Genomic DNA, 27,844 nt, shown 5'->3' with positions numbered 1-27,844 from the left:
CTACGAAGGGCACATCGAGAAAACGATGTGGCGTCTAAGTGCATTTCCTACGTCCGCTCGTAGGTGATTTAAATTAGAAGTACCAACTTCGCTACGAAGTGTAGCGCCCTTCATTTATTCTGACAGGTCGCACTGGACAAAAAACATATCAGCGTAAGGACCTTCCCGTCCTTGGTCGTGCAGTCAAAATGCCAGCACGTCACACAGCACATTGTGGGCATCACCGCTGCCGCTTATTATAGCGTTACAAGGTCACTAAATGAACCATTACGATAGTAGCGACGGCATACAAGAACAAATGAAGAACATGAAAAATCGAATGGTGGCTGCCGCTACTCTAGTTATCCAGTGGCAGCTGCCCGGCTAGGCTTCCCTTCGATCAGTGCCAGCGCCGTGCTGCGGCTGCTTCAGGCAGCAAACCAATCACTCCAATACCATTTCGCAAATCGATTATGACGAGTAAAGCGATGGATTTTGTGAGCACTGAGAAGAAGGCACTACGCCACACATGAAAGCCCCAACTATTCCGGTTATATGACCGTGCTCTGAGTGGAAATTTTGGGTCGGTGGGATCCTCAATTAGACGAAGCAGCATTAAAATTTAAGTGTGCAAAAAATGGCCAGTATTCTTTCCTAAACGTAGGCAGAAGCGCAACGTCTCATAAAATGCCCTATACATGTGCTGCCAATTACCACATCTTTAGTAATGACTTTATGAGGGTGTGATTATTGCAGTCTGCAAAATAAACAAAAAAATAACTGCTTATGAGTGACAGATAAATGGTTGAACGAGAGCCCCTTGCACTCGATCGCAAAAAGAAACAAAGGGCGATAGAAAGAGTGGCCAGCGGAATTGGTCTGTGAAGAGTTGCGCTTCCCTGCTTCGGGTTCGCTAACGTTTCTAATAATTTCTGGGTTGCATTCTAGACTTCGACATGTCCGTAAATGCAACATGGGGGCACTTTCGCCAATCACTGAAGCTTATCGGTGGCAGAGCATAGCTGCATCATAGCTCATGGAAGCAACACACTTATCATAGTATCGCGTACAGACGCGCAGTAATGATGCCGCGCTGCTCGCCGGCATGTTGGGATTCCGATTTCTTACAGATGTTGCTGCTATGCAATGGGCGTTTCATGCTGAAAAACGGACGAGCGTTCGAAACTATTCAGAAGGCCTCCACTACAAGCTCCCTACATAACTTACTGTGCAGTTTATTGTCGCAATGGTTGGCGTTCACGTATGATGAATTTACGTATGACTGATATAGTACACGTATTAGGAATTTGAGTGAGCACAGATTTAGGTTTAGTCCCCTATCGGCAGCCACATGGCCCTCTTCGGAGGCTGACACGTGAGCCGAGCGCTCAGTGACGTCAGAATGAAATCCTCGTTCAGCAGCTACAAAAAGGCTGCGGCTTCGGTGTCTGGCTCTGCTTTTCCCATCCAGTGCGTACCTCAGGCTCTATGCTCAATTGTAAATCCCTCAAGCTGGCATCACTTAGCAGACTTCTCTCTCGAATAATGTTCGTGAAAAATACTGATCGAACACAGATATTCAACATAATTCTGATGTCGAAGGACTGAACGCCTACTGATATCTAGAAGGTACAGATAGACTATTAAAAAGCTTACATTCTGCTGCAGCCTGCATATAAAAAAAGACATTAAAAGACGGGAAAACAATAAAAGAAGGAAACTTGTTTTGGCTAACCCATGTAAAACTGCTGTGTACTTATGAAGTGGTGATTCTTTGTTTTTTAGTTGACCAGAAAGCTGCACTCACTGATTACCTAATTTTTCCCGTGCACTTCGCTACATACCATTCATTTTCTTGTGTTGTTTTTAGAATGTAAACTAGTCAGCGCTCAAAGCGTTCAATATTATTACAAACAGCGATACTGGCGGTATCTGAAAGGTAAATATCCTCTCACTCGCAACTTGATAAGCTGGCGTTCAAGACCTGATTTTCCGCAACGTCTACTTTGGCCTAGCGGGGAATAGACCACATAGGGTGACGGTGTACTTCGTGGCTAATATTGGAGACGAATCTCTCTGGATTGTTGCTGCTGAATGTTTCATTTAATTTCTGCTGTTTTGCGTGTCAAAAAGCAAGATGCGTTTATGAGGCAGGGCGTATAATGGGTGAATTGGGATTAATTTTGAGAACCTGAAGCTTTTTTACCGCGCACCCAGTGGTTGGTACAAGGGTGTTTTAGCGTTTCGCCCTTATGGAAATACGGCCGCCGTGGCCGGGATCTGATCATGCCCCTTCGGGCGTTGCACCGCAACGCCAACGCCGCGGCGCCATCACAACAGCTTGCGGAATTTATGTCAAGCAGTACGCATGTTACTTGAAATATTTAGTGCATTCTTTCACGATATGTGTGCCAAATTGATCAAAGTTACTAATCACGCAATGCGTCATTCGCACTTGTAGACGTTGGCACATTAGTTCAGACGCGATAAGTGTTCTCGCAAGGGAGACTACGTACGAGGGCGGAGGGTGGAGGGCGTGCATGGCCCCGTGACCGTGCTTAGTGAAGCCATAAGGAAGTGGCAATAGACAACCCCTTCTTGGTACCCTAAAACAAGCCACCATTACTTTCCCTTACGTGTTGCAGAGAAGACCTCGAGAAGAATTACCACTGCAGTAGATTTGATAATCCCTCAAAATGAATAATGAGAAAGCTCATGGTAATAAGTAGACCTTAGGGAAATCACAAATATAAAAACCGTGCACCTTCTCGCGAGTGGTTCAAACAATGTCTCGCATTGTGAGGAGTCCCTTATGCTTGGTTTTAGGCAATGAAATGATGCGGTATGCTAGCTTGACGTAATTATTGTTCACATCTCTTTTATGACGCTGTCATTTTCAGCAATGCTTCTCGACTTAACGAGCAGCAATAAAATTATAATGGACATCAGGACGACTCCGGCAACTAGCGCTAGCAGGATGCAAACAAGGACAGACAGTTCGTCATTTTTGCTCTGATCTTCCTCCTCTGCTGTGACGGATGGTTCCTCATTTTTTCTCAGATCTTCCTCCTCTGCTGTGACGGACGGTTCTTCAATTTTGCTAGAATCTTCCCCCTCGGCGGTATTTGTTGCCGCCGGTCCAGGCTGCGTGTGGTGCTTTTCCCCCGTGGTGATGTCAGCTGCTGTCGTGCGCAAATTGGCGGCGAAATTTGTAATGTCAAACTCCGCAATAACTTTCCTGGACGGCTCCGACATCAGTCCATCGGCGTTAATAACCCGCGCCGCCAGGTATGCCTTCAGGTTGAATTCCCCGTGGTCGTAGGTCGTCGTTACCCAGTTGCGGGGAAGAGCAATAGTGACGTCATGCTTGGAACCGGCATAGAGAGGGTCAAGGTTCCCTTTCACGACATTGGAGATAACCTCGTGGCGGTCGAAGTGCGATTCAAGGTCGTCACGGTTAGTGCCGCCTCTGATCTCCACTGCCGCCGCTGTAATTGAAGGCACAAAGGACAGTTGTCACACAGCAGGATGACGCGTTGATATTTAGAAACAAATTCAAACATGGTACCTGCGCGTTGACTCAATCGCTGATGGTTTAAATACTGGGCATGACTCACATCGGTGATCTACAGTGTACTTTCTTCTTAAGTGGTATTAAAGGCACGTTCTCCAATTCGCCGACTGCTGATAGCACAACTACCGGTATTGACGTCAGCGTGGCTACTGACTTCAATCTGCCGCAATTGTGCCGTGACGACGCGACACAGACAATCGCCCTACCAGACTCCTGAAAATCAGCCGCTGATTGAAATCGTCGCATCGGCGGCCACGACAGCGTATCTATTTTGCTTTATTTTCTAAGATGTGACAAACAGGCCTACATAATTACACGTAATGTTAAGTTAACACACTAGTTAGCAGAAATATTGCAGAAGCTCTTCCCAAGCGGACAAGAAGTTTTGTGTTGTTCTACAAAGATGGGTGGAAATCTGTCTCGCTCGTGTGTCAGTATTCTGGCATAAGCGCTACCGTCAGAAATTCAGCTACCGCGGTGCCGTTTTGCCTTCCTCTTTACGGGGTATTTATGTTTATATACTAGAACTAGCCTTCTGAGTGGTAGCCAGCGCCACCATTAACGGCCTTGCATGTGGAACATACACATGCTACCTGAAGGCAACAAAGCTGCCGGATTTCAGACCCTGCTGGCCTATGTTTGCCCTAATATGTTCACCGCAATCTTTGAAAAATTTTGTAATTGCCTGTTTTTACTTTATACTATTTTGTGCTATTGTTTTTATTTGTTAGTGAGATGTGTAATCTGTAACTATAATGCCTGTACGCCGGCGCACCCTTCCCCTGCATGTAATACACACGTGATATGGGCCTTTCGAGGGTACTTTGAATAAATAAATAAGTAAGTAAGCAAGTAAGTTTTTCTTTCTGGCGTTTTACGTGCCAAAACCAGTTATGATTCTGAGGCACTCCATAAAGGAGGGCTCCGGATTAATTTCGACCACCTGGGGTTCTTTAACGTGCACTACAACGCAAGCACACGGGCGTTTTTGCATTTCGCCTCCATCGAAATGCGGCCGCCGGGGCCGGGATTCGAAGTAAGTAAATAAATAAATAACGTTGTTTGTTGCAGTCTATTTGGGTAATGTTGTGCACAGGCCCGACCCGAACTGCGCAAAACAGCTGTTTCTAAATTTATAACATCATTCTTAGTCCAGGTTCCCGGTAGAAACGTCTAAAAAAGAATGTTTTTCAAATTATATATTCGGTGTTTCAGCTAATGTTAACCAAGCTGTTGCTATAAAAATAAAAGAAAGACACAATTTACGATACAATTTTAAGACCTAATGGCGTTCGGTCCTCAGAGGCCCGACGACAGAACATCCTACTGAGTCCGTGCGAAGCAGCTGTATGCGGGCCCGTGTTGGATAAGGATGGAGCAGCATTGGCAGCTGCCATCAAGAAGGCGGATTGAGTTGTTATATCGACACTGTGTGTATCCCCTATAGCAACCTGAAACCGATGTGGAGCTCCCCCTTTCGTTCCACCCTGGCACACCTGGTTTCAAGTAAGTGAGAGCTGCTTCCTTGCTCCACAGAAAGAGATCTTCTCTTTCACTGTGAGTCCGGTTATTTCTTTTTCTTTACTACGGAAAGGACAACATCGCGAGCAAGCTACATTATTTCAAGCTACATTTGGAGCAGCATTGCAGTTGTCCAAGGGGGTGATCATTAGCAATACACTTTGCGCATGTTGCTTTACGTCTGCATGATTGTGACGAATGCCCGAAACGCTGGCACTTGAAGCACCGTCTTGGATTCGGCATGTATGGCCAGTCGTTGATCTTTGAATACCCTGCATCGAGTGAACTGGGTAGAATACTCGGGCAAAAAATAAGTGTAACATGTGTGGTTCGGATTTCTTCGTCGTTAATCTTAAAAAATATTCTACAGATTTTGATTACATGTTTTTGGAACCCTTAGAAGAGTTCTTCGCCACTGAAGTTTAGGAAGTCTTCTTCTGAGAACATGCCCCTGGTTGTGTTTAGTGATCAGTGTGGTGACATCGTGACTTTGATGTCACCAATGCTGGTGAGATTGGATAGCTTTTGAAACTGTTCTTTCTTTCTGATTTCGAGGATAACGTCTCCACTTGTCGTCCTAGAGGTATCGTATTCTTCTCTGACTTTTTCTTGGACGCATTTGGCCACCAAGCAAGAACAGAGCTATTGCATTGGGATAGATCCTTCGCTTGGCAAGACATGATAACCTATGAATGTTCCTGCGTTTACTTGGAATATGAATTCGAAAGGTACTTTGGTATGACGTTGTTTCAGAAGCCGATCTGGAAGGGGGGGATACTTCTGCCATAATTGGCTTCCAATATTTGGCGGCGGTGGTTGTCACCCATCACCGAGCCAAACACGGGGACGCTACAGTATTTGGAGGATACCTTCGGACACCCCCTATGCACGCACGACTGGGTATAATACACAATGTTAACCCTTGCCATCTGGAAATTAAGAAGTGAGGAGAAGCGAATACGAGCCAGAAAAGATGTAAAATTAAGAGAGAAAGCGTTGGAAAGCGGGGTAGGAAAAGGTGACTGCGGACTTTCCCCGGGTGGGTGAGTTCTTGGGTGCTGACTGTTTAAAGTGAAGGCCCAAGAGGTGTGCTGCCTCCACCGAGGGGCCATAAAGGCCATACACCCGGCATTGGCTCGACCTGTAGGATACTATTTTCACCGCACATGCCGAAGCCGCTCAGAGCTAGGCACGGGAGGGTTCGACACCCACGTGCTCAGGTACGTGGTGCCGGAAGGCACCAAACGTCTGCAGACGGAGATCTGCACCTACGGGGCTTTTCCTCACAAATTTGTTTCTTAAACAATGCTTACGCATATGGTGCATACTTCTCGGTTTTAGAAGCTTCCCTGCAAAAAGGCTGACGTAACTTGTCACACCCAGGACGTAATAATCTTAACACTATTGGTATATAGTGCACAACCGACATGTCGTGAAAGGCTATACGAGAAAACCAGATCAGCAAAAAGGGCCGCGTTACCACATGCGTGAAGGCACTGTAGTTATCGAGATACAAATTACGCGTGTGAAAAGTGAGAATGATAAAAAGCACGTGGCAGAAAACAGTCTTACATCAGACGAGGCACACTTTATAAAGCAAACAGATGCTCGAGGTTGTGTTTTAGATCGCGTGTCTTGCAATAAGCACGCAATTTTGGCACCTCAAAGCTCAGATTTAACGAGGTCTATCTGTACAGCATATCACGAGTCATCAAAAAAAGCTATTTCGTTAAAGAGCCTTACTTATATCTGACTGATGAACGTTGTATCACGTTCTGGCAGTCATCATCGTCGTCATCATCAGCCTATTTTATGTCCACTGCAGGACGAAGGCCTCTCCCTGCGATCTCCTATTGCCCCTGTCTAGCGTATTCCAACTTGCGCCTGCAAATTTCCTAACTTCATCATCCCATCTGGTTTTCTGCCGACCTCGACTGCGCTTCCATTCTCTTGGTATCCATTCTGTAACCCTAATGGTCCACCGGTTATCCATCCTACGCATTACATGGCCTGCCCAGCTCCATTTCTTCCGCTTAATGTCAACTAGAATATCGGCTATCCACATATGTTCTGTGATTTACACCGCTCTCTTCCTGTCTCTTACCATTAGGCCTAAAAGTTTTCGTTCCATCGCTCTTTGCACGGTCCCCAACTTTTTCTCGAGCTGCTCTGTTAACCTCCAAGTTCCTGCCCCATATGTTAGCACCGGTAGAATGCAATGATTGTACACTTTTCTTCTCAACGACCGTGGTAAGCGCCAAGTCAGGATTTGGCAATGCCTGTCGTATGCACTCCAACTCAATTTTAACGCGATAGCGTTTAGGGCCCCGTGTCGCAAAAAATCCGGCGTCGGCAATTCCGCCCGTGTTCGAGAAAGCAATCCCCAACCAAGCAGGCTCTCCAAACATATTTTAGCACTGCAGTTGCTCACACTTTGCCCTTGCATTCTTTACAAAGTTATTACTCGGAATTTTGAGAGTGACAGCACACAGAAACAAAACAGCGCATGCCTTTTATGCTAAGTCTTCTCAGGCTGAAATATTAAAGGTGCAAACAATAAAAGAAGGCCGGCCCACGAAAGAGGCCGCGTTTCTACCAGAAAGCGCGCCTTCATGCATTGCGTTCACCACCAGCGTTTCCCCGTAAACATTACGGTTAGATGAGCTGCAGTTGGCGGGAAGTGTTAGAAACAGTCAAGGATCTTTGAATGCTATCGCGGTCCACTCTTGAAGGCCGAAGCTTAAGTGTCCTCCAAATTTTTTATTCTTCTGCAAATTTCTTTCTCATAATCATGACCTGTGAGTAATTGATCTAGATAAACGGTACTCCTTTGCAGACTGTAGAGGCTGACTGGCGATCCTGAATTGTTGCCTTGCCAGGCTATTGAACATTATATTTGTCTCCTGCATATTAATCTTAAACCCCGCTGTAACACTTTCTCGGTTAAGGTCCTCAATCATTTCCTGTAATTCTTCCCCGTTATTGCTGAATAGCACAATGTCATTCTCAAAGCGAAGGTTGCTGAGGTATTCGCTGTTGATCCTCCCTCCTAAGCCTTGCCAGTCTAAGAGCTTGAATACTTCTTCTAAGCATGCAGTGAATAGCATTGGAGAGATTGTGTCTCCTTGCCTGACCCCTTTCTTGATAGGTATACTTTTCTTGTGGAGAACCAAGGTTGCTGTGCAATCCGTGTAGATATTTACCTGGATACTCACGTATGCCTCCTGCACTCCTTGATTACACAATGCCTCATGACTGCTTTTTCATATTCTATGAAAGCCATATAGAGAGGTTGATTGTACTTCGCAGATTTCTCTATAACCTGATCTATGACATGGATATGATCCATCCTAGATTATCCTTTCCTAAAGCCAGCCTTTTCTTTTGGTTCGCTAAAGTGCTGCCTGGATTTTATTAGAAATTATCTGGGTGAATATTTGATCCAATACTGAAAGCAAGCTAATGGTTCTATAATTCTGCAATTCTTTACCGTCTCCCTTCATATGAATGAGTATAATGTTGGCGTTCTTCCAGCTTTCTGGTACACTTGAAGTTGTAAGGCATTGCGTATAAAGGACCGCAAGCTTTTCAAGTATGATATCTCCTCCATCCTTGATTAAATCGACTGTTATTCCACCTTCTCCAGCAGCTTTTCCCCTGGTCATGTCTTTGAAGGCCCTTCTAACTTCATCGTTAGCTATAGAAGAGGCCTCTGTACCACGAATTCTTCCAACATCTCCCCTCTACTGTTCCTAGAACCCATGCCGTAGTTACCAATTGCTTGATGATCACCCGCCTGCTTTTTCCCCTGCATTCAAGTCTCCCATGACTAGAGTATACTGTGCTTGCACCTTTCTCATTGCTAATTCAACATCTTTATAAAACTGTTCTATTTGTTCATCGTCGTGACTGGAGGTTGGGGCGTCTATAGGTTAGTACTACCTTCATTCTATATCTTCTATTCAGCGTTATTACGACGACTGCTACCATCTCATTAATGCTGTAGAATTCAATAATGTTGCCCGCTATGCCTTTATGGACTAAATATCCTACTCCGAATTCTCTCTTATATAGAAAACCTGTGTAGTAGAGGACGTGGCCGTTAGTCAGCACTGTATCAGCCTCACCAGTTCTTCTAGCGTCACTATGGCCAATAAAATTCCAGGCAATAACTTATAATTGTTCAAATAGCCCTGCTAAGCTAGCCTCACTCGATAGGGTGCGCGTGTTGAACGTTGTCAGGTTCAGTTGCCAGTGATGGCCTCTCCGGACCCAGAGATTGTTTGCACCCTCTGCCGCGTTGCACGTCTGACCGCCGCCTTGGTTAGGTGCTCTGCAGCCGCTGGGGACCGAGAGGCATGGGTTAATTGCAAGAGTGATTAAGGAGGAAGTGGCCGAATTGTGCACCAGGGAGGCCAATTCCTGTTCTGGCGAGGGAAGTTCTTGCAGTATGGATTGCCTAATGTATTTCGCGCTGGCGCTGACCCCACCGTTTCTGATTGCCAACGCGCTGCTAAAGAACGGCACGCACCCACTGTGTCGACAATCACTCGACAGATAAGAAACCTGTGCACCTCATAAACACATGTTGCTTAGTGGGGCCAATTGGTCCCAACTTTAATGGCAACATCACCGCGCCATAATGGGGAAATATAATACGCCATTGCGACTAGCGCACAGAATGCATACAGCTCAAGCATTTCCCAATATGAAACATGAGTACACATGCTTGGGCCAGGCATCTGGGATGCTGTCGACAGGGAAAAGGGGCTTTACTGACGGATAAAAATTATTTTGGTGGTTCAAAATGTTCAAATTAGCACGTTTATCTGAAGAAAACTTCCACTTTCTGTAGACAGTGCCTATCGTGGGTTCTTCGCTAGTTCCTAACTTGCATGCTGCTTACAATGAATGGTAAAAAAAATTCATTTGTAAACGTTGGCCATTATTATTCGCGTCACACTTTGCGCTAGCAATGCTTCTCGCAACGACTTAGATGCGGTGAAGGAGGGCCTCTTTTGACACACCTAATAAACTTTTATGCGCCATCCTCGTAAGTATGGGGCTGACAGCTACAATGCAAAAAAAAAATATTCGTTTTACAAGACGTCGGAACTTTTGTCACATACAGCGCTACATTGTAACTGAAAGCTGGCAAGCTGACATTTCATTGGTGCTTTCATGCTCTATCATACTTTCCTGTATATCTCGCAACATCTCCGACCAGCAACCGCGCGCTATCATGGCTAATTTCTATGAAGTGACTACCTAATAAAAACCACATATATGAAAATGAGGTTTCAAGCAATGCAAGATTTGTCCGGCCACTGTACTTACTAGTGCACCAGGCACATAAGGAAAAGCCGACATTTTCAAACAAAAAATATAGTCGCAATTGCTATAGCCTCATTCTAATCAGCTACAATCAACTACGTGGGCTTTGTCTTATATTTATTATTAATATTTTTGAGTGGCAGGCTGCCGAGGCACTATTATATGCTTTTAATGCTGTAGCGCGTTTTTTTATAGGAGACAAGAGTTCAACATCCCGTGTGTTCTACCATACTGCGAGTGATTACGAACACTACAAAAAATGCAATGAAACGCTTAACTCACTCGCGATTAAAATATTTAAGTGTTCTAGTGAGTAACCTGTTACATTGCATTATTCGTGTATAGGATGTTAGAATGGGTTGTTCCAATCACTAATCCAGCAAAAAACAAAAAGTGCTTCCCTCACTCATAATACTAGTCCTAATGCTCCTCTTGAGTATTCTGGCGTCACTTATGTCTGACTTCGAAGTGCGCGCTCATACGCGATACACACCTATCCCGTGTGTCATGTGAGCGCCAGGCCAAGTCCACGTGAGTCTGACGATAGGCGTTCCGTCGACCTCAACGTGCCCTTCGACAGCTCTAAGGTCCATGATGCTACCAGGAGGAACATCAGTCTGCCGCAAGTCCCTGGTGACCTTAAATGAAGCGCCGCCTGTGACTCTTTGGAATGGCTGCGTGGGCTCCAAATCTCCCAGGAGCGTATCCTTGAAAATGTAGTTGGCTGGCGCTGGTCTGATTGGTACTTCGTTTGATGGCACTGCAAATCATAGAGCGGCAGTATCAATACCTCGTAACTTTTAGGTACGGAAACCTAAGGGGGAATTTCACAAACAACAGTATTTTAGCTTGCATTTGACGGCAACCCTGTAACTCTGCCTTGAACGTCAGTAGAGAACCTGTACACAATGAGAGTGGCAACAGACTGAGGTATGTCGCAGGTATATGCGTGTCATTTCAAATATAACTTGTCAAAATAACTTGTTATTTATGAACGTTTTTGTGTAATATGGCGAGCCGCGGCCCCATATTATTTAATGTTACTCAGAATCTATTTCAAGAGGTACGGGCTCGATTGGTTTCTTTGCCAGTGATGGTACACACTTCTAAAAATACATGTTTTAAATAGATATTCTATTAGGTTTGAAGCAGTTGTGCTATGTCTATCATATAGGATGTCCCAGCTAACATTTGCCAAGCTCTTCAACGAAAATAAAACATTTAAGAACATGGGGTAAGATGCATTATTGGTACCTAAGGTATTCGGTCTCAGACCTCCAGCGTGCAAATACCGCATGTCTTATAATTGTATCTTGCACCGTGTTTTTAAAATCTTGTTTTTTTAGCAGCATAGTTAGGGTTATCTGGGACACAATTGTATGATAGCCGACACCTGAATGTAGGATCTCATTGTTTATAAAATTTCGGCGCTCAACATTTGCCAACTCATGCGCAACAATTAGGCCACTCGCCATCTATTTCAACAGGGCTTAGGTAATCTGAACTAGAGCACTGCACGGGCCGATTTTTGCGGCCCGAGCCCGGCCCGGGCCCGTTTTTACATTGGGCGGCCCGCCCGAGCCCGATCAAAACATTTATGGCGAGACCCGGGCCCGGCCCGGGCCCGGAAATGATCTACGTTACCCGCCCGGCCCGGCCCGCCACCCCTTTACCTTAAGCCCGAGCCCGGCCCGAGCCCGACTCAAAATCGGCCCGAACCTGGCCCGAGACCGAAAAATACATGTTTTTCAGAGTTGAGAAGCCCGAGAATAACTCGCAGAAAGCCCGAGCCCGGCCCGGGCCCGCGTCAAAAAACCCGAGCCCGGGCCGGGCCCGGGTCAAAAAGCACAAGCCGTGCCCGAGCCCGGCCCGATCCCGTGAAAAAACTACTCTACCCGGCCCCGGCCTTTCGGGTCAGCCCGAGCCCGTGCAGTGCTCTAGTCTGAACTACTTCGTTATTGCAAAAGGTTTTGAGTTCTGATTTAAAGCAATCAAAACATCGTCGACATGTACGAATATACGTAAAACGCTAGCACTATGTAAATCAAATTCCAGGTCAAGCTACAAGCAAGCTGGAAAGCTGCGGCACAAGAAACGCGCAACAAAGACCGTATGCATTGACCACAACGTTGCACAAGCAGTCGTTCAGTTGCAGAAACAAGGATGGGCCGCATATAAAACTCTTGCAGAGACACCAAACTATGAAGTAATGCAATTGTTTTGTTTTTGAAATTGTGTGACGCATTTTGTTGTATCTACTGCCATACAAGCACTAATAGCTGGCGTCGCCGCGGCAACGCCAGGTTGCGACGTGGGGTGTCACGTCCCTAGTCTTTCGTATATTCAATAACCAGCCCAGCAACTGATGTCAATGCTGTTGCACCAGCGCTATTGGCGAGGGCGTCCTGTGAAAATTACGATTGCTTCCATTCCTGCCATTACTCTAACATAGCACTGCTACCATTACTCTAAAGCCATAAAGCATTGCACCCCGCCATCAGCAGCTGTAGCGGTGGTTTTCAACAGCTTCGATGGACATCCACTATCGCAGGGCCGGTATTGCGAGCTATTTCTTTTTTAAACTTCATCCCGCTGCACGAACTGACCTTCATTGCTACGCTTTTACTATTGCCGTTGCTAGACTGCACAATTATTCCGATTTCTGATCGTTCTGTTGCGCTTAATTATAACAAAGAATCCGGGACATACACAATATCTGTCATCTTTAGGTCCTTCAAACTTCCCAGGGCTCCTTATACGAGTATTGACCAAACGCAGTCGATATTCATCGCAATAGCATCGCAATGAGTAGGTCATTACCACAGAGATACGACTAAGTTGCTCATTAGCAGTCCTAGTCTGAAGCAGCACCGGCTAAGAGATGAACACGGTCCGTTCAAGCATTAAGCATTCTCCTTTTCGTTTGAAATTAGAGCTTGACGGATTTTTATTTGCATGCTATAATTGTTGCAGCTGGGTGTGTTCAGATAAAGACACAGAAGGGTCACGAGTATTTTTCGTTACTTTAGCGATTGTGCTAGAAGATTGAACATTGTGCTAGAACACTGAAATTACAAATGGTACGCCGCCAAACATTTTTTGCTCGTTTTACACTATTAGAATTACCGGCTCAAGAAACTTATTTTTATTGAATAATATATTGACTATTATTTCTTTCTTTTCTTTCTTTTGTAGCATTGATCGATGCACTGAGTGGTCCCATAGCCCCTAGGCTAGTTTGGGTCAAATTTTTCTTTACAATGGCAATTCAAACAGGGTTAGTAACAGTGAACAATATCAATCATGCAACCATCATATACCTTATATCAGACCAATCAAATTTAGCAACAATAAATAAATTATTTTATTTTATTTATTTATTTGTTGTGCTCTCATGGCATTACAACATTGTTGAAGGGAAGAAATATATTATAATCTGAAGAGAGGAAATCTAAAATACTATACCCAAAATTTGAGAAGAATAAAAGACAAATAATTTGTATGTGCAATAACGCAAATGAATTATAGATTTCATGAGCCTTTGATTACGTCAGAGATTTACAGTATTGTTCAGTTCGTGGCGATTATTCAGTGCGTTCAGTGCGTTGTTCAGCACGAGCGCGGCGGCAACCACGCAACGTCGTGCTCAGCCGACCGCTTTGAAGAGAAAAGCACAAGTCCGTAGCCCGTCGTCGACGCCGGGCGGACAGTTCGAACTGTTGTCGGGAAAACACTATGAGATTTCCCTCCAAGGAGCCTCTAGTGCGGACTGCTGAAAATGGAGCTCCTACGAGGCCACTCCTCCTGCTTACGCTGTGACTGTGCAGCATGAGCCGCATAGCCCTGTGACGCTTTACTACTTGATGTAGCAAGCACATCGAAGCGCGTACACGAGTTGGTTAGAGATGGTCTCGTGAAACAGCTTCTGGCAATAGATTCTAAATATTCCTGCTATCTGAAATGCTCCCCGAGTCCCCGTACCTATGACCGATGCGCCAGCCCAGTGGGTAAGCGTAGTGACACCACCTAAGTGGAGGGATGAGCTGTGTGTATTAATTCAGATAAGGACAGTCGCAAAAGGGGTCCCAAATATTTTTTTAAACTAAACATTCTACACTGCGCAGAAAATTCCTCTCACACAATTAACCGTGACAACATTCACACATAAGTATTTGTTTCACACTGAAATAAACCGTAACTGAAAGGGCAAAAATCTCGTTACTGAGTCGCAAAATGTGGCAACCGAAAGAGCGCGTATTATGGAGTATAATTTTTTTTTACATATTGATCGTCTTAATCAACATTTATATAGCCTCTCCCATGAAATTAAGGTGCATTGAGTTTATTTTAGCACAGCATGGACAAACACGGCAAAACATTTTTATTATATTGAAAAGGCAAGAATTGTGTAGGAGGTGTCAGGCTGGTGCAATGAATTTAGTCATTATACATATGCGGACGAACATACACTCTGACCAAGCAGTTTCCTTGCAGGTTGCGCGTTGCGCAAGCACAAATTGTAAGAAGCTGTGAATGTGCAGTGTGAACCACCTACTACCCTGAGCGATCACTAATTGTGCGTTGTATACCGCAAACTATTACATTACGAAGTCTTAAACTGAAGCTGTGGTTCTCGCACTTTCATATAACTTTATCACACCCTCCCTCTCAACCCAAGTTGTGAATAATAAATTAGTCAATCTCTACTATCCTCGTAGCTTCTGAACATCTATTTGTAAAAATAAAGATTCGGCGTGCCTGCGTATAATTGCTACCTACTCCAGCCTCTGGGAAATTCATCACCTCAGAAACAAAATTACGATAACGACGTTGACCTTGATAACTATCCCCGTTGTCGATAGGTGACGCGTGTACCTCAGTCCACGTTGCATATTTTTATTGGTGACAATGCAGAGCAGCATCACTTTGCTGAGAACTCATCAGAAGAGAGGAACCTCAAGTAGTCTTACTGATATTGGACAGTATATTTTGTTATTTGAAGGGAAACACACGTGATATTCCGACTTCTGGAATTTTTTTTCTTTGCAGTTAGCATTCATTTCCAAGAAAAACAATGCGAAACTAGTGAATGCACTCTTTTGTAAGTTGTGTAGCGTAGCACGTACCAACGAATGAGCAAAATATTTTACAGTTACACCCATCGATCCAAAGTGCGTTAAGAATGTCCAAATAAGCCAAACATTTTTTCTCGTCTAATGAAGAAAATTTTCATTTTGGTCTATGCCGTGCTATTTATAATTAAACTGCATTTACTATTCCGTGAAAGAGGTTGTGCAGATTTAAAGTAAGTCGTTTATTCTTTAGAAATCCACGTGCTGTTCAAGTGGCAAACTTTTGCGACATAATAACGAAATTCTTGCACTTTGTCTCAGTCAAGCTGTTTTTGTGTTTGAAACAAGCACGTATGTCAGAAAAGTACTATCGGTTTCATTCTGAAAAATGTTTTTTACTTAATAGAAAAAAATTAGCACAAAAATATTTGGGATTCCTTTTCCGACTATCCTTATCTGAACACGCCACGCTGACTCCTCCACTGCCGTGGCATCATCGGGCTTTTAAACTAGGCTCGTACATCGGCAATACAACTGGGATGAATTTCAGATAGAAAGTGCAATTAGAGAGTAGTACTTGAAGTAGTTTCTCTAGAATATCTTCACACAGATCACTGTGTGCGCTTTGGCGATCGTGACAAATATGCATATGATAGGAAAAGCACCAATAAAGGAGCCCTGAAAACGCGAGCTCAACTGATTTTGTGTCTCAGAAGAGACAATTCTTCGGTCATTTGTTTTACTAAAACAAAAGAACCAGCTTGGAATGCAATAGGAATCTGATTTTGATATTACTGTTAAAACTACAGATATAGGCAGGACAATATAGGATTCTAAAATGCGTCAATTTTGTCAGCTTAAAATAAAAAAATGAAACATTATTGCGGTCCTGCGAGGGCATTCTGTGAAATGTTATTGGAAATTGGCTAATATTGTTTTTTTGCCCTTAAAATAGGCCAGTTTCACTCATTTTTCAATTTTCATGTTTTCGGTTTTTTGCTACGAAATATATACGGAAAGTAAGTACACCTTTTTTTGCGGTAATTTTCAAGAAGCTAGTTAAAGATGTGTCAGAAAATTTTCCAGCTTCGTCGTGTTAGCTAAAATGGCCCCACAAAGCCACTGATTTGGGAGTCAGTGAGGGGCGCTTTCTCAAATAGAAAAGTTGGTCAATTTATGAAAAATATTGTGGCCGGCATCAGTCTAAGTTTCTGTGGGCCAGTATTTTTAATTATTTGAAATTACCAACTAATATTTAGCTACGTACAATGCGTTAGTTTTGCAGTGACAGGTCTTGAAGCTCGTTAAATCTGCAAGTCGCAAGAATGCTCTTCTCCGTCTTCAGTAAATTACAATTTTCTTCCTGTAAATCCCCACTGCGTCTCGCAAGAGAAAGGTTGCTTCTTTTCTACTGGGACATTTGGACACCTCATAAAATCTTCGCTAAAAACAAAAATATACACGGCCCAGAGAAGTCACAACGTTCATTACTTAAGGCTGATTACTGTGCAAAGAACCCTCTGAAGGAAAGTCATTTACAGTTATTATAATATCTCTATATGGCCATTTGACCAGTTATGGTTATATAAAAGCATGGCGACGAGAGACATACGTATGCCACGGAAATGCGCGATTGATGAACTCACCGCGATGGCGGTTCCCATCCCAGACAATAGCGTCGGGGGGGAATCCCGGCCTACGATACGCATGTCGGGTCTTCTGGTCTCCGTCAACGTATGCCATGACGGAGTATCTTCCTTGGCCCGTGAACTGGGTGAAGTAGCCACTGTACGTACCGTCGTGTTTCATTATATCCGGGTCTGCAAAATTAGTAGCAAGAGCTGCTGAATACGGAATTGAAATGAATTTATTCCGGTTTGAATGTTCTCCGCACGAGGCGAAGTGATGTCAAAGTCTACTTGCTCAGCAGTGTTGGTAACCCACTACGTTATCTACCACCGCGGATTTTTAACGATTTGAAATGTGGCGCTTCTTTTGTGTCTTTTTTTTTTTGGGGGGGGGGGGGGCATTTCCCAGCTCGGAATGCGCGAGCTTGGATATTGCGCCAGCGTTTCTAGACGCGTGGTAGCTGCCAGTGCGTTACATCTGCTGCTCAGCTGCTGTTGCCTCACGTGCTGCCATTGCACCAATCACGCCACCCCAGCGTATCGTTACGGAACTGTCGAGGAGATTGAGCACAAGGGTAACCCTGCTATCGCCGTAAGGTCATAGTTGGAGCGTCTGACAAAGGTGTCCAAGGGATGCAAAGGACCGACATGATGGGCCAGGAGGGCGAGCAAACGCCACTTCCCCCTTTCCTGGACAGTATGTTTGAGTGCACATGCGCGTATGCGATGGCCACTGTTTATGATTTGTCATGCTTTAGGTAAATTAACTGCAGTTGTTGCTGTTGGTGGAAATGAAGCACTGACTTCGCTTGGAACAAATGAGATACAGAAGTTAGCTGAAATGTGTTGCAAAATTGGTGGGTCAATATCTCCTTCTTATAGTTATTTTCTTGCAGAAGCGGTTTTGATCAAGCTGAAACATGGTTTTAAGATCATTTCCGCGGACGAGAAATTAGCCTGCTCTACATGCTTGCTAGAGCTATGGAATATATGTTTTATTCTTGACATTGGTATAAAATTTCTCCTGGAACCACCGACCAGTTTGAAGGTTCTTTCAAGGTCATTAGTAATTCAATACTGCGCACGAGAGAAAAAAATGGAAAAATACTAAAAGAATTCAGCCTCAGGGGCTGGGATAGCTTTTTCGCTCAGGAGATTACAATGAAAATTGACCTAAGTGAAATCTTTTGTAAAAAGTGCGACAAGTAAACACAATAAATCAAATTTTGTTGTTTACGTCCGTCAACAACTATCTCAATAAGACGCACATTATATTGGAGCAAATCATTTTTGGCCCCCTGGGGCTCTGTACACTGCGTGAAATAGTACAAAAACTTTTTTTCTTGTTTTTTTGTTGCATTTCGCCCGCAATGAAATGCGGCCGTCGTAGCCGGTATTGGACCCACCTCCTCCATCGCAGAAGCGCAAAGCGATAGCTACTAATCTACCATAGTGGGCATGCGAAAGATTAGTTTCGATGCGTAATATCACATTACCTACTAATTAAAGTTGTCCAGTATTCTACTTGCGTCGATTAGTGCCGAAAGTTTCAAAGAATGCTGCAATTCCCCCAAAGGAACCTGCATACGGGTCCTTCTTGCCTGTTAACATGTATGGTTGCATTATATGGGTTTATTTTTCTATTAGAACGTTACTGCGCCGCAAGTATAACGCCAGAGCCATGTCTAAAATGTGTGACGCTTTCTGCCGAGCCAACATAGAACAAGCGATTGCCGGGATGTCCTTACCATGGCCGTCGTCCCTCAGTCGGATAGGGCACCTAAGCCCCTGCGTGTTGATGACCATCGCCATTACGCTTGCGTCGAGGACAACGTTGTCACCTTTACTCACATCAACGAATATGACAGCATCATGTGGATCGCTGAACTCCTGCTCCGACACTTCGCACAAAGTCACTATCGGCTTGCTGTTGAGATGTCTGACTTGGGACATGACCAGCATGTTGATCACGATCCGTTTTTTGGTTGTGGTCACCACTCGAAGCACCCACGTACCCGGCTTGAAAATTAGATCGATCAGTCAATTAATTGATCAATCAAGCAATCAAGAGGTCAGTCACTCAAATAGGTAGAAAGCAAGGTTACTAGCTGTCACGCATTATTCCCCAACTCAATCATGACAATAAATATTATTGCCGTATTTTTCTCGGCGATATATACGACGTTTGTCACGTCTATATAAACGTACATAAGTCAATCAACGAGTAATGTGTCAGAATAAACATTTGTCAGGATGTTTAAAAGTGCAAGATCAAATCAAAATGAAGTGCATTGCAAAAAAAAAAAGACAGGAGTTGTGTACAAGTATCATTTTGTAACCCACATTTGCCGAGTTACGTAGTCAGAAACCTGTACGGATTACTCCCAAGAGGAGATCACTAGTTAAACAACCATACAACTTTTACATTTATTCTATTTCAGACAACAATAAACGCTGGTGAATATGAATCCAGTGAATATGAACCCCCCCCCCCCTCCCAGTCCTTGCGTACAAATAAACACCCTGGTCTTCCTGGCCATGTTCGAGCAAGATAAGTAGGGGAATGCAAGGCAACACTAAAATTGCCCGCCACAGGTACAGGTATGGAATCTCTAAAATGCATATACTAGAAGGCTTCCAGAAAACCGTGTAATATATTCTACGTAGAAACACATCACAGCTGCACAACCAGCATTAGAGCACGAATCACCAATATGTACTATGGAAGAATCTTGTTTATCAAACTCGATAGATAAATACAACGATGAGTTTCAAAGAAAGAAGTGTAGGAATGTGTCAAAGCTTTTTATTGTCAGTTTCTTAAATGTGGAGAACTTATTCGCACTGAATTTAGTCAGTACCAGTATTACCGCTTACACAAAGTCCAAAATGCACGTGAATTCCTAGCTGGAAAATCTGATATAGACGCAATTGTGAAGCGGACTTCATATAATGTTGATGGTGCCACAAAAGCTTCAGGCAGAGGCTAAAAAGTTAGAATTTTCAAGGCCCATACGCACAGATTGCTTTTAAATTTTGTTCCGCGTACAAATATCACTGTTATTTTTAATTCCTACTGTTTGTAACGTATTCGCTTACATGTTGAATGACAGTTATTTGACATGGTTCAATTTTGTTCAAATAAACAATTTGCACTTTGCGGATACCTTGAGCAGACTGATTTGGAACATTCTGCCAGAGCTTCGCGCCCCTTACCCCGTGATTTGTTTTCGCTTCATATCAGAGTGATGATGCCACAAATGCTTCACACAGGGGACCAAGAGCCAAAATTTTCAGGCCGAAACACAAAGGTTGTTTTTCAGTTGCTTTATTCGTAGCAATATTCGTCGTATTAGTAATTTGTAGTGTGTGTAACGTATTCGGTTAGATGTTGGATAGCAGTTATGTGACATGGTTAAATTTTGCTCAGCACAACAATTTTCTCTTTGCGGATATACTGAGCAGACTTTGAATTGAAACATTCGAGCATAGCGTGCGACGCTCCGCGAGGTGGTTGCTAGGTAACGCAGTGGCAGGTGGCACACATTACGACCAGCTGAAGCAGCTCCGCTGTTAAAAAATAACAGTACTGAGCTCCTCCTACACTCTCCACGCGAAGTCTGACGTGATATAATTCCGTGCGCAGTTACTCTGTCCTCATCTCTCCTCCAACTCCCTCAGGATGAGGGTCTTTCACCTAATTCAATTGAAATTGAATCGCTTTCTAACTTGTTTGTGTGTTTGCCGCCGGCGCAATACGGCATTAACGCCCCCCCCCCCCCCCCCCAATCGTCGTCTTTTGTTTATTTATTTATTTATTTATGTATTACATACTGCAGACCCTTGGGTCCAAGCAGGTGGGTAGTTTCAAAAAAACAGTCATATTACAAAAAGCGACAATACAAACTGTGTGAAGATTAACGCAATAACATAGATAATAAAACACAAAAGAGCAACAATAGAATCTGTTTCAAGATTAGTGCAATAAGATATAAAACAACTGAATGCAAAACAACCACGGAATCTGTTACTAGATTTTTGCAAAAATAGTGCTACAATAAGAGATGTGAAATGGTGCAATAGTGATACTTCGGTGTGGTAGGAGAGACTAAGATGTCTGGATTAATTCGTTCCAATCTAAGACCGTGCGTGGAAAAAATGAATACTTACAAGTGTCAGTTCTAGCAAAATAAGGTGTTAAAGAGTTGGGCTGATGGTGCCTTGTAGGTCTGGTTAGTAAGGGTGATAGATACGGTGATGGATCTATAGCAAGTTCGTGATTAAGAAGCAGTGAGAGGAAGTCGATTCGGAACTGTTTTCGGCGCGTTTTAAGAAGGGGAATGTCATTAGCTATCATTATATCGGTTGGAGAGTCAGTTCGTGAGAATTTGTTATAAATAAATCGGACTGCTTTCCTCTGTATTCTTTCAAGACACTTAATGTTTATTTGAGTATACGGGTTCCAAACTACACTGGCGTACTCCAATTTAGGTTTGATTAAGGAATTATAGCAAAGTAGTTTAACATTGCTTGGGGTGGTTTGAAGTTTATGTTTTAGGAAGCAAAGCTTTCGAAAGGCCGATGAACAAATATTGTTAACATGCATATTCCAGGATAAATTAGTGGTTAATGTAACACCTAAGTATTTGTAATTGTCAACTTTTTTCAATGACGAAGGGCCAAGTCTGTAAGTAAAAGACAGAGGTGTTTTTTACGTGTTATAGGGAGGAATACAGTTTTGTCGGTGTTAATAACCATCCCCCAATCTTTGCACCACTTCAATATGTTATTCAGGTTGTTATTCAGGTCAATTTTATCATCGGAACAAAAAACTTCTTTGAACAAAACGCAGTCATCTGCAAACAGCCGGATTTGCACACCAGGAGTCATTACATTTACAATATCATTAATATAAGCCAAGAAGAGCAGGGGGCCCAGGACACTACCCTGTGGAACCCCTGACGTGACTGGGAGACTGCCAGAAAGTTGTCCTCCAATGTCAGTGTGTTGCTTCCTGTTAGTCAGGTATGCGGAAATCCAGTTGATAAAGATTTCAGGGATGCCAAGGATTTTAAGCTTTAAAATATTTACCAGTTTATCATGCGGGACCTTATCAAAAGCTTTACTAAAGTCAAGAAATATTACGTCTATTTGGCCGTTACGATCAAGAGATAAAGCGAACGAGTAAACTACCGTTATAAGTTGGGTTACCGTAGAATACCCTTTTCGAAAGCCGTGTTGGTACTCGGTTAATGCAGCATTATTTTCCAAACATTTGTGTATACAATTAGCAATTATATGTTCTACAAGTTTGCAGCATTGGGAGGTTAGTGATATTGGTCGATAATTCTGCATAAGCAACCGGTCGCCTTTCTTAAACACAGGGACAACCCGGGCAGTCTTCCAGTCATTTGGCAATTGTGCTGTAATGAGTGAGACACGGAATAAAATCACAAGAACTTTGGCAAGAATTTCAGCATATCGCTTGAGAAATACGTTAGGAGTTTCGTCCGGACCACATGAGCTCTTTGTTTTCAAGTTAAGCAGCATATTAAATACACCAGCATAAGATATGAAATTTACATCTGTTAAATGGGGCGGTGGGACGTCGCATGTGCACACCGTTGAACCAGAGAACGCCTCTTGCTGAGCGCCTTCTTCAGAATGCGGGAATGTAGTGTTACAATATGTACGACCGTGTGTGGACAGTCGAACCTTGGCAGGGACACTAAAGTGTTTATTTGGATGCCTTTCTTTTACATTTGTTCAGTTCTCTGAAGGACACTGCGCCTCTGCTATTGCCGCGAATGACAGGTCATGAGCGGTGGCTGGTGAGAAAGAAATACAGTCGAACAAAGGTAACTTCTATAACATAACAATCCTGCTTTAGACAGTCTTACCATTGCGGGGCTTGGTATGGTAATTGTTTTTAGGCGTCCACTATCAACTTCACGGCAGTTCTGACATCTCTGTCCAGCGGGGTCCACTAACCACGTATGGAGTGAGTACATTCCAGGGGAGGCACGGCTTATGGTTACGATTGTGTTGTTCCCCAGGTCATCATCAAGAATGAACCTTTCTAGCGTATTTATGGTAAAACTCTTCACTTTGGACACGACCTGCAATACGAACACACTCCCAGGTGATTTACAGGACAGTACAATACAAGTACATCATATTTCAATGAAAGGGGTGGAGGAGGCTGTGGGCAAAAGCTGCCTCTCAGAGTATTTTGACAGAAGTACTGCCAACTCAGTAGAATCGATTGGGCGATGCCAGCAAGCAAGCGTCCAGTATATGAAAAGCAAAATCACGTAATGAGAGAAAAGCTTACTAAAACCAAAAGAGAAATACATATGTGATAGATGATGTAAATTACCATCAGGCTACGTTATTGCTGAAAGAGGAACGATTTCTTCGAACAGAAAAATGTTTCGAAGGCTTCTGTTCTGTGGTTCTGTGGTTACATAATCGACTTCTGTTGGGTTCGCGCAAAAGCGGGACGAATTTGTTTTTTTTTCGAATGTTTGATTTGTCCGTTGTGAACAACCCATTCATTTTCTTCAGGTGGGTGACGTGACTAAAGCATTCTACGATTTATAATACGTAGTTCGCGTGACGTCTGGTGCACATTGCAGTGAACATTGTGTAACATAGATTATGGCAATAGATGAACGCTAAGTAATTACTGCGAAGTTCATTACTACCGGTTCAAGATATACTACAAAGAAGTAATGGGACGGTGGCGGTCCCACTCCGGCGGCACGAGCCCCCCGTTTTCTGTAATTTTGGAGCAACCGTGGCGGCTCTTCTACTTAGGATATGAAGTTGTCGTATAAACCATAAAAATCTTAATACTTGTTGATTCCAACTATATATAATAAAAAGAAATTGATTGATGTGATTTAGAAATAAATGTTCAAGGACAAGCATCAGATACATGGTTTTTGCGAACTGTGTCTCAGTTGTGACCATATTTAGAAGAAACTACCGCACTTGCTGCATTGCGGCTTGCTCTGTAGCTTTATGACATATTTATCTAGTTCCTAGACGTAGCAAAATAATTTTGAATTTTTACTTTTCGGATAATTTGCTTTTGAAAATTGCCAAATATCGCAATCTTCTGTTGTAAACAGCCCGACAACTACATGCTCAAGGAAGCTAAATTTTGGATAAAGTAGAGTTCAAAGAATTTTCATTTAGGACGCAAAATTTCATTGGATTTAAATATCAAAATAAGCAAATACCATCACATATACATACACGTTTTCAGCACATTTAACTCGCACAATAAACGTTGTTTTCTAAAACCCGCTGTTCTCGTTAATAGGAAGGTTTAGCCCAGAGCTACTTTCTGAATACGTGGGAGCAGAGCAATCGTTTTCTATTTCTCCGCGGAGAAATCGCTTTCCTGAGCAATTGCTGCATCAATTTTCTTTAAGTGTGTTGAAATAAAAAGGAAATGTTAAAATTGATGACTGTGCAGAGCGGGCTTTTTATTTTAACCGTGAGGGTTTTATTTTTATTTTACAGTTGCAAGATTTCAGAAGCCAAAGTTTCACTTGTACAGCTCTCCAACTTGGCACTCAAAGCGGTATGAAAATTCAGTAAACTATATCCCATAATACATGTGACGCAGACAAAATTTGTATTATTCGCCGATCTGAACATACCTCCAATTGTTGAATAGGACTTTTGTAAGCGTCCATAGACATTGTAGGTATGTTAAGTAAACGTTAAACTCTCTCCTGGTGGTAAGATGATGCTGTTTACAGAATTGTGATATGTGTTTTCTTTGCAGAGTTTAAAATTGTGAACTTCAACAGGCTCCTGAATTTTGTGGGACAAAGCAGTTTCTGGCATTATTAAAACAAATTTGAGGCAAGAAATCAATTATCGTAGAGTAACTAGAATATTAGTTTCACACAATAAATATAAGAACCTTCACTTAACCCAATATTACCAAAATGGTCAGTCAGTTGCCTGACAAATGCCTTTCTGCGTTTTACGTGTATTTCAGCAGGGCCTTCTTCTTGCTACCTTCTTGCTACCAATCGAAAGCTGCGTAACGCACTATCTCTTGGCTGACATACATGTGCAGAACACTTGGCTGGGTGCACGAATACTCTTCCTTGACACGTAGAAAACGTATACTCACATAGATAGGCTTGAGTGTGTCACGTATGTCCAGGCCGAGGGCATCCCCAAACGCCATCTGCATGCGAACGTTGGAATCGTATCCGGGGTCGTGGAAGCACTCGGTGCTGGCAGATTGGAAGATGTCCGCCAAGTTGTCGAGCTTGCTTGTCACCTCAAGGTGAAGCATCTCAATGTTCGCTTTGAATGTTACTATTTGTGGCGTGAATTCACTGTTATCGGAGGCCGTGGTATCCATTGGTTCACTGGCGTTACCTTTCGCAGTTTCACAGCGAGTGGTGAGCCCCTGAAAGTAAAAGATACCGGCATACTGTCTTTGATTACTCAGCAGGTTCGTGTATTACGTATATGATGAGCACAGGTTGATGGTGAACAGTTACTTGACATATCTATCTTCCGTTTTAATAGAAATTAAACAAAATATGCCGCAGTAACACAACAGGACACTGCCTATGAAATGACGTCCAATACTTTTCACCAGCATCAACGAAATTCTTGACCATATAATATTTACCAACCTTGCAAACTTTCTTGACCCAATTTTTTATATCGAAAGCCCCGTTTAGCAAATTGTCATCTGAAAACGGTGAATAACTTCTAACGGTACACAACAGTAAACACTTGGTTATTATTCAATTCTCCCGCATATCTGCTATTGTGCTATAAATATCACACTTCAAGTGCGTGCAGGTCGTTGGTGCCCAACGTCCCATCATCATGCTGACGCACTATCGACAGCAGCAAATGCGTCACTCTCATTTGGAGCGTTGAAAGGTCATGAGAAGCACCCGAAATGCGTTTCCCTGGAAAATTTCTGCGGAATTTTCATAGCGGGACTTGTCAGATAGTGCATAAGCATTCTTCCAGTCGCTCATCTTGCACACATATATCTCTGACGTATCTGAACGCGTCTGTTGGTATGATGGCAACGTTTGCTCTGTTTTTTGTGGTAATTAATAATTTTTACTTATTAGGACAATTATTCCTAACTAGACACAAGTCATCCTAATTATCCTTAATTCAGATCTGCCCTAAGCAGTTTAGTGTTAATTCAAATTAGGCCTAATGATTCTTAAGTACCCTTAACGTATACTTATTATGCATCAATACTTTGGCCCAAAATATTTTTATTAGAGTAATTAACTTAGCCGAAATTAACTTATTTAGCCTAGTAATCTTAATTCCCCTAGACATTCGTGATTCGTCTTAACTAATTTATTGTTAATCGAAATACGGGGCATAATGATATAAAGTCCGCTAATTTTTCTTGATTAGGCCGAAATATAATCCCTCGCTTAGTTAGGTTTAGAAATTACTTGTTCCATCAACTTAGTGGCCTACTTTATTTCTGAGCCGACTGCATGGCATAGCTAACTGTATGGTTTAGTTGATGCGGCAACCACCATGGCCTACTTTCTTTCTACACTGTAATGGCCTACTTTCTATGGAGACTCTAACTGTAGATGTTCTACGGTGATGCTCATAAATATCAGTAGTCATACGTAGTCACATACACACCCATCGGACCCAATTTAGTGTCAATGAGAAAATTACACAGCAACATTAAAAATTCCCGATACAGCTTTCTGTTGCTCAATACTGCTCATAACAGTGCTACATAACAGTGTTTTTCCGAGCGTGAATCAAGCCCGCGAATACAGGCAACGTTGCCTCGCGACTGGCCGCTTGCGGCACTTTGTTAGCAAATTCCTGCTCATATCATTCTCTTGCGATATGCATGTAAAAATCTCACATACACAATAATTTGGTGGCGACGGCGAAAACCACATGAACAAGTTCTTGCACAACCATATTCTTTCAGCGCAGGCAGAAGTGTATATAGAAATATATATATATATATATATATATATATATATATGCATGGTACCTAAAAGCCCATTTTGGGAACTCATGTTACTTCTACATAGTAATTATGCAGTGCGCAACATGTAATACTCCTTAATTCATGTAGAAACATTGCAATGCATGCACCCATTTAATATTTCGTGGTGCATGGAAAAACTATATACGCTACTGCAGAGGAAAATCGGCAAATTTGCCTTTAAGGTGGTGCGAGGCTCTTAGCACTGAGAACATACAATATCTTAGATATTGAAAGCTCGTAGTAAGTTCCTGGTATTAATTGTAACAAGTTCAGATATTTAGCTTTTTATATCGATGTCTAGAGCTGGACCACTAACATCTTGTAAAATTACCATCTACGCAAATTTCCAAATAATTAAAAAAAAACTATTTCTTTCAGACCCATTACCAATGTTTTTACTATCAAGCAAGAATATCTTAAAAACTAACTATAAACTATAGACACAAAATGAAATTAGACGCAAAGTAACGTAATGGAAACGCGTTGTGGTTTCTATCGCGCATGCAGGCGAAATCACACAGATGACCAAGAAACACTAAACAAAACTGCGCGTAAGCAGCTGTGTCTATTTGCTGGAATGCTGGGACTGCCGCACTTCAGCTGCAAACACATCGTCCGCCGCAGTACATTTTTGGCACACACCACCCAAATGGGACATATGCACGCTGCTGAGACATTTTTGTTCCGAGAAATC

General features: G+C 42.9%; 1 protein-coding gene across 1 annotated transcript in view; it reads right to left on the bottom strand.

The window, feature by feature from the left end:
- Positions 1-2,847: 2,847 nt before the first annotated feature.
- The window catches only part of LOC119431688 (calcium-activated chloride channel regulator 1), a 45,908-nt gene continuing 20,911 nt past the window's right edge, over positions 2,848-27,844 (bottom strand). Inside the window, exons 4-8 of the mRNA XM_049657991.1 lie at positions 25,267-25,551; positions 18,857-19,127; positions 17,127-17,300; positions 10,902-11,168; positions 2,848-3,467 (exon numbers count right to left, since the gene is read on the bottom strand). Of these exons, the coding sequence (XP_049513948.1) occupies positions 2,848-3,467; positions 10,902-11,168; positions 17,127-17,300; positions 18,857-19,127; positions 25,267-25,551 (1,617 nt within the window). The remainder of the gene's footprint in view (positions 3,468-10,901; positions 11,169-17,126; positions 17,301-18,856; positions 19,128-25,266; positions 25,552-27,844) is intronic.

This window comes from Dermacentor silvarum, chromosome 10, assembly GCF_013339745.2.
Source record: "Dermacentor silvarum isolate Dsil-2018 chromosome 10, BIME_Dsil_1.4, whole genome shotgun sequence".
Classification (NCBI taxonomy): Eukaryota; Metazoa; Arthropoda; class Arachnida; order Ixodida; family Ixodidae; genus Dermacentor; species Dermacentor silvarum.
Note: the sequence above shows the minus strand (reverse complement) of the source record. Positions and strands in the feature narration are given on the sequence as shown.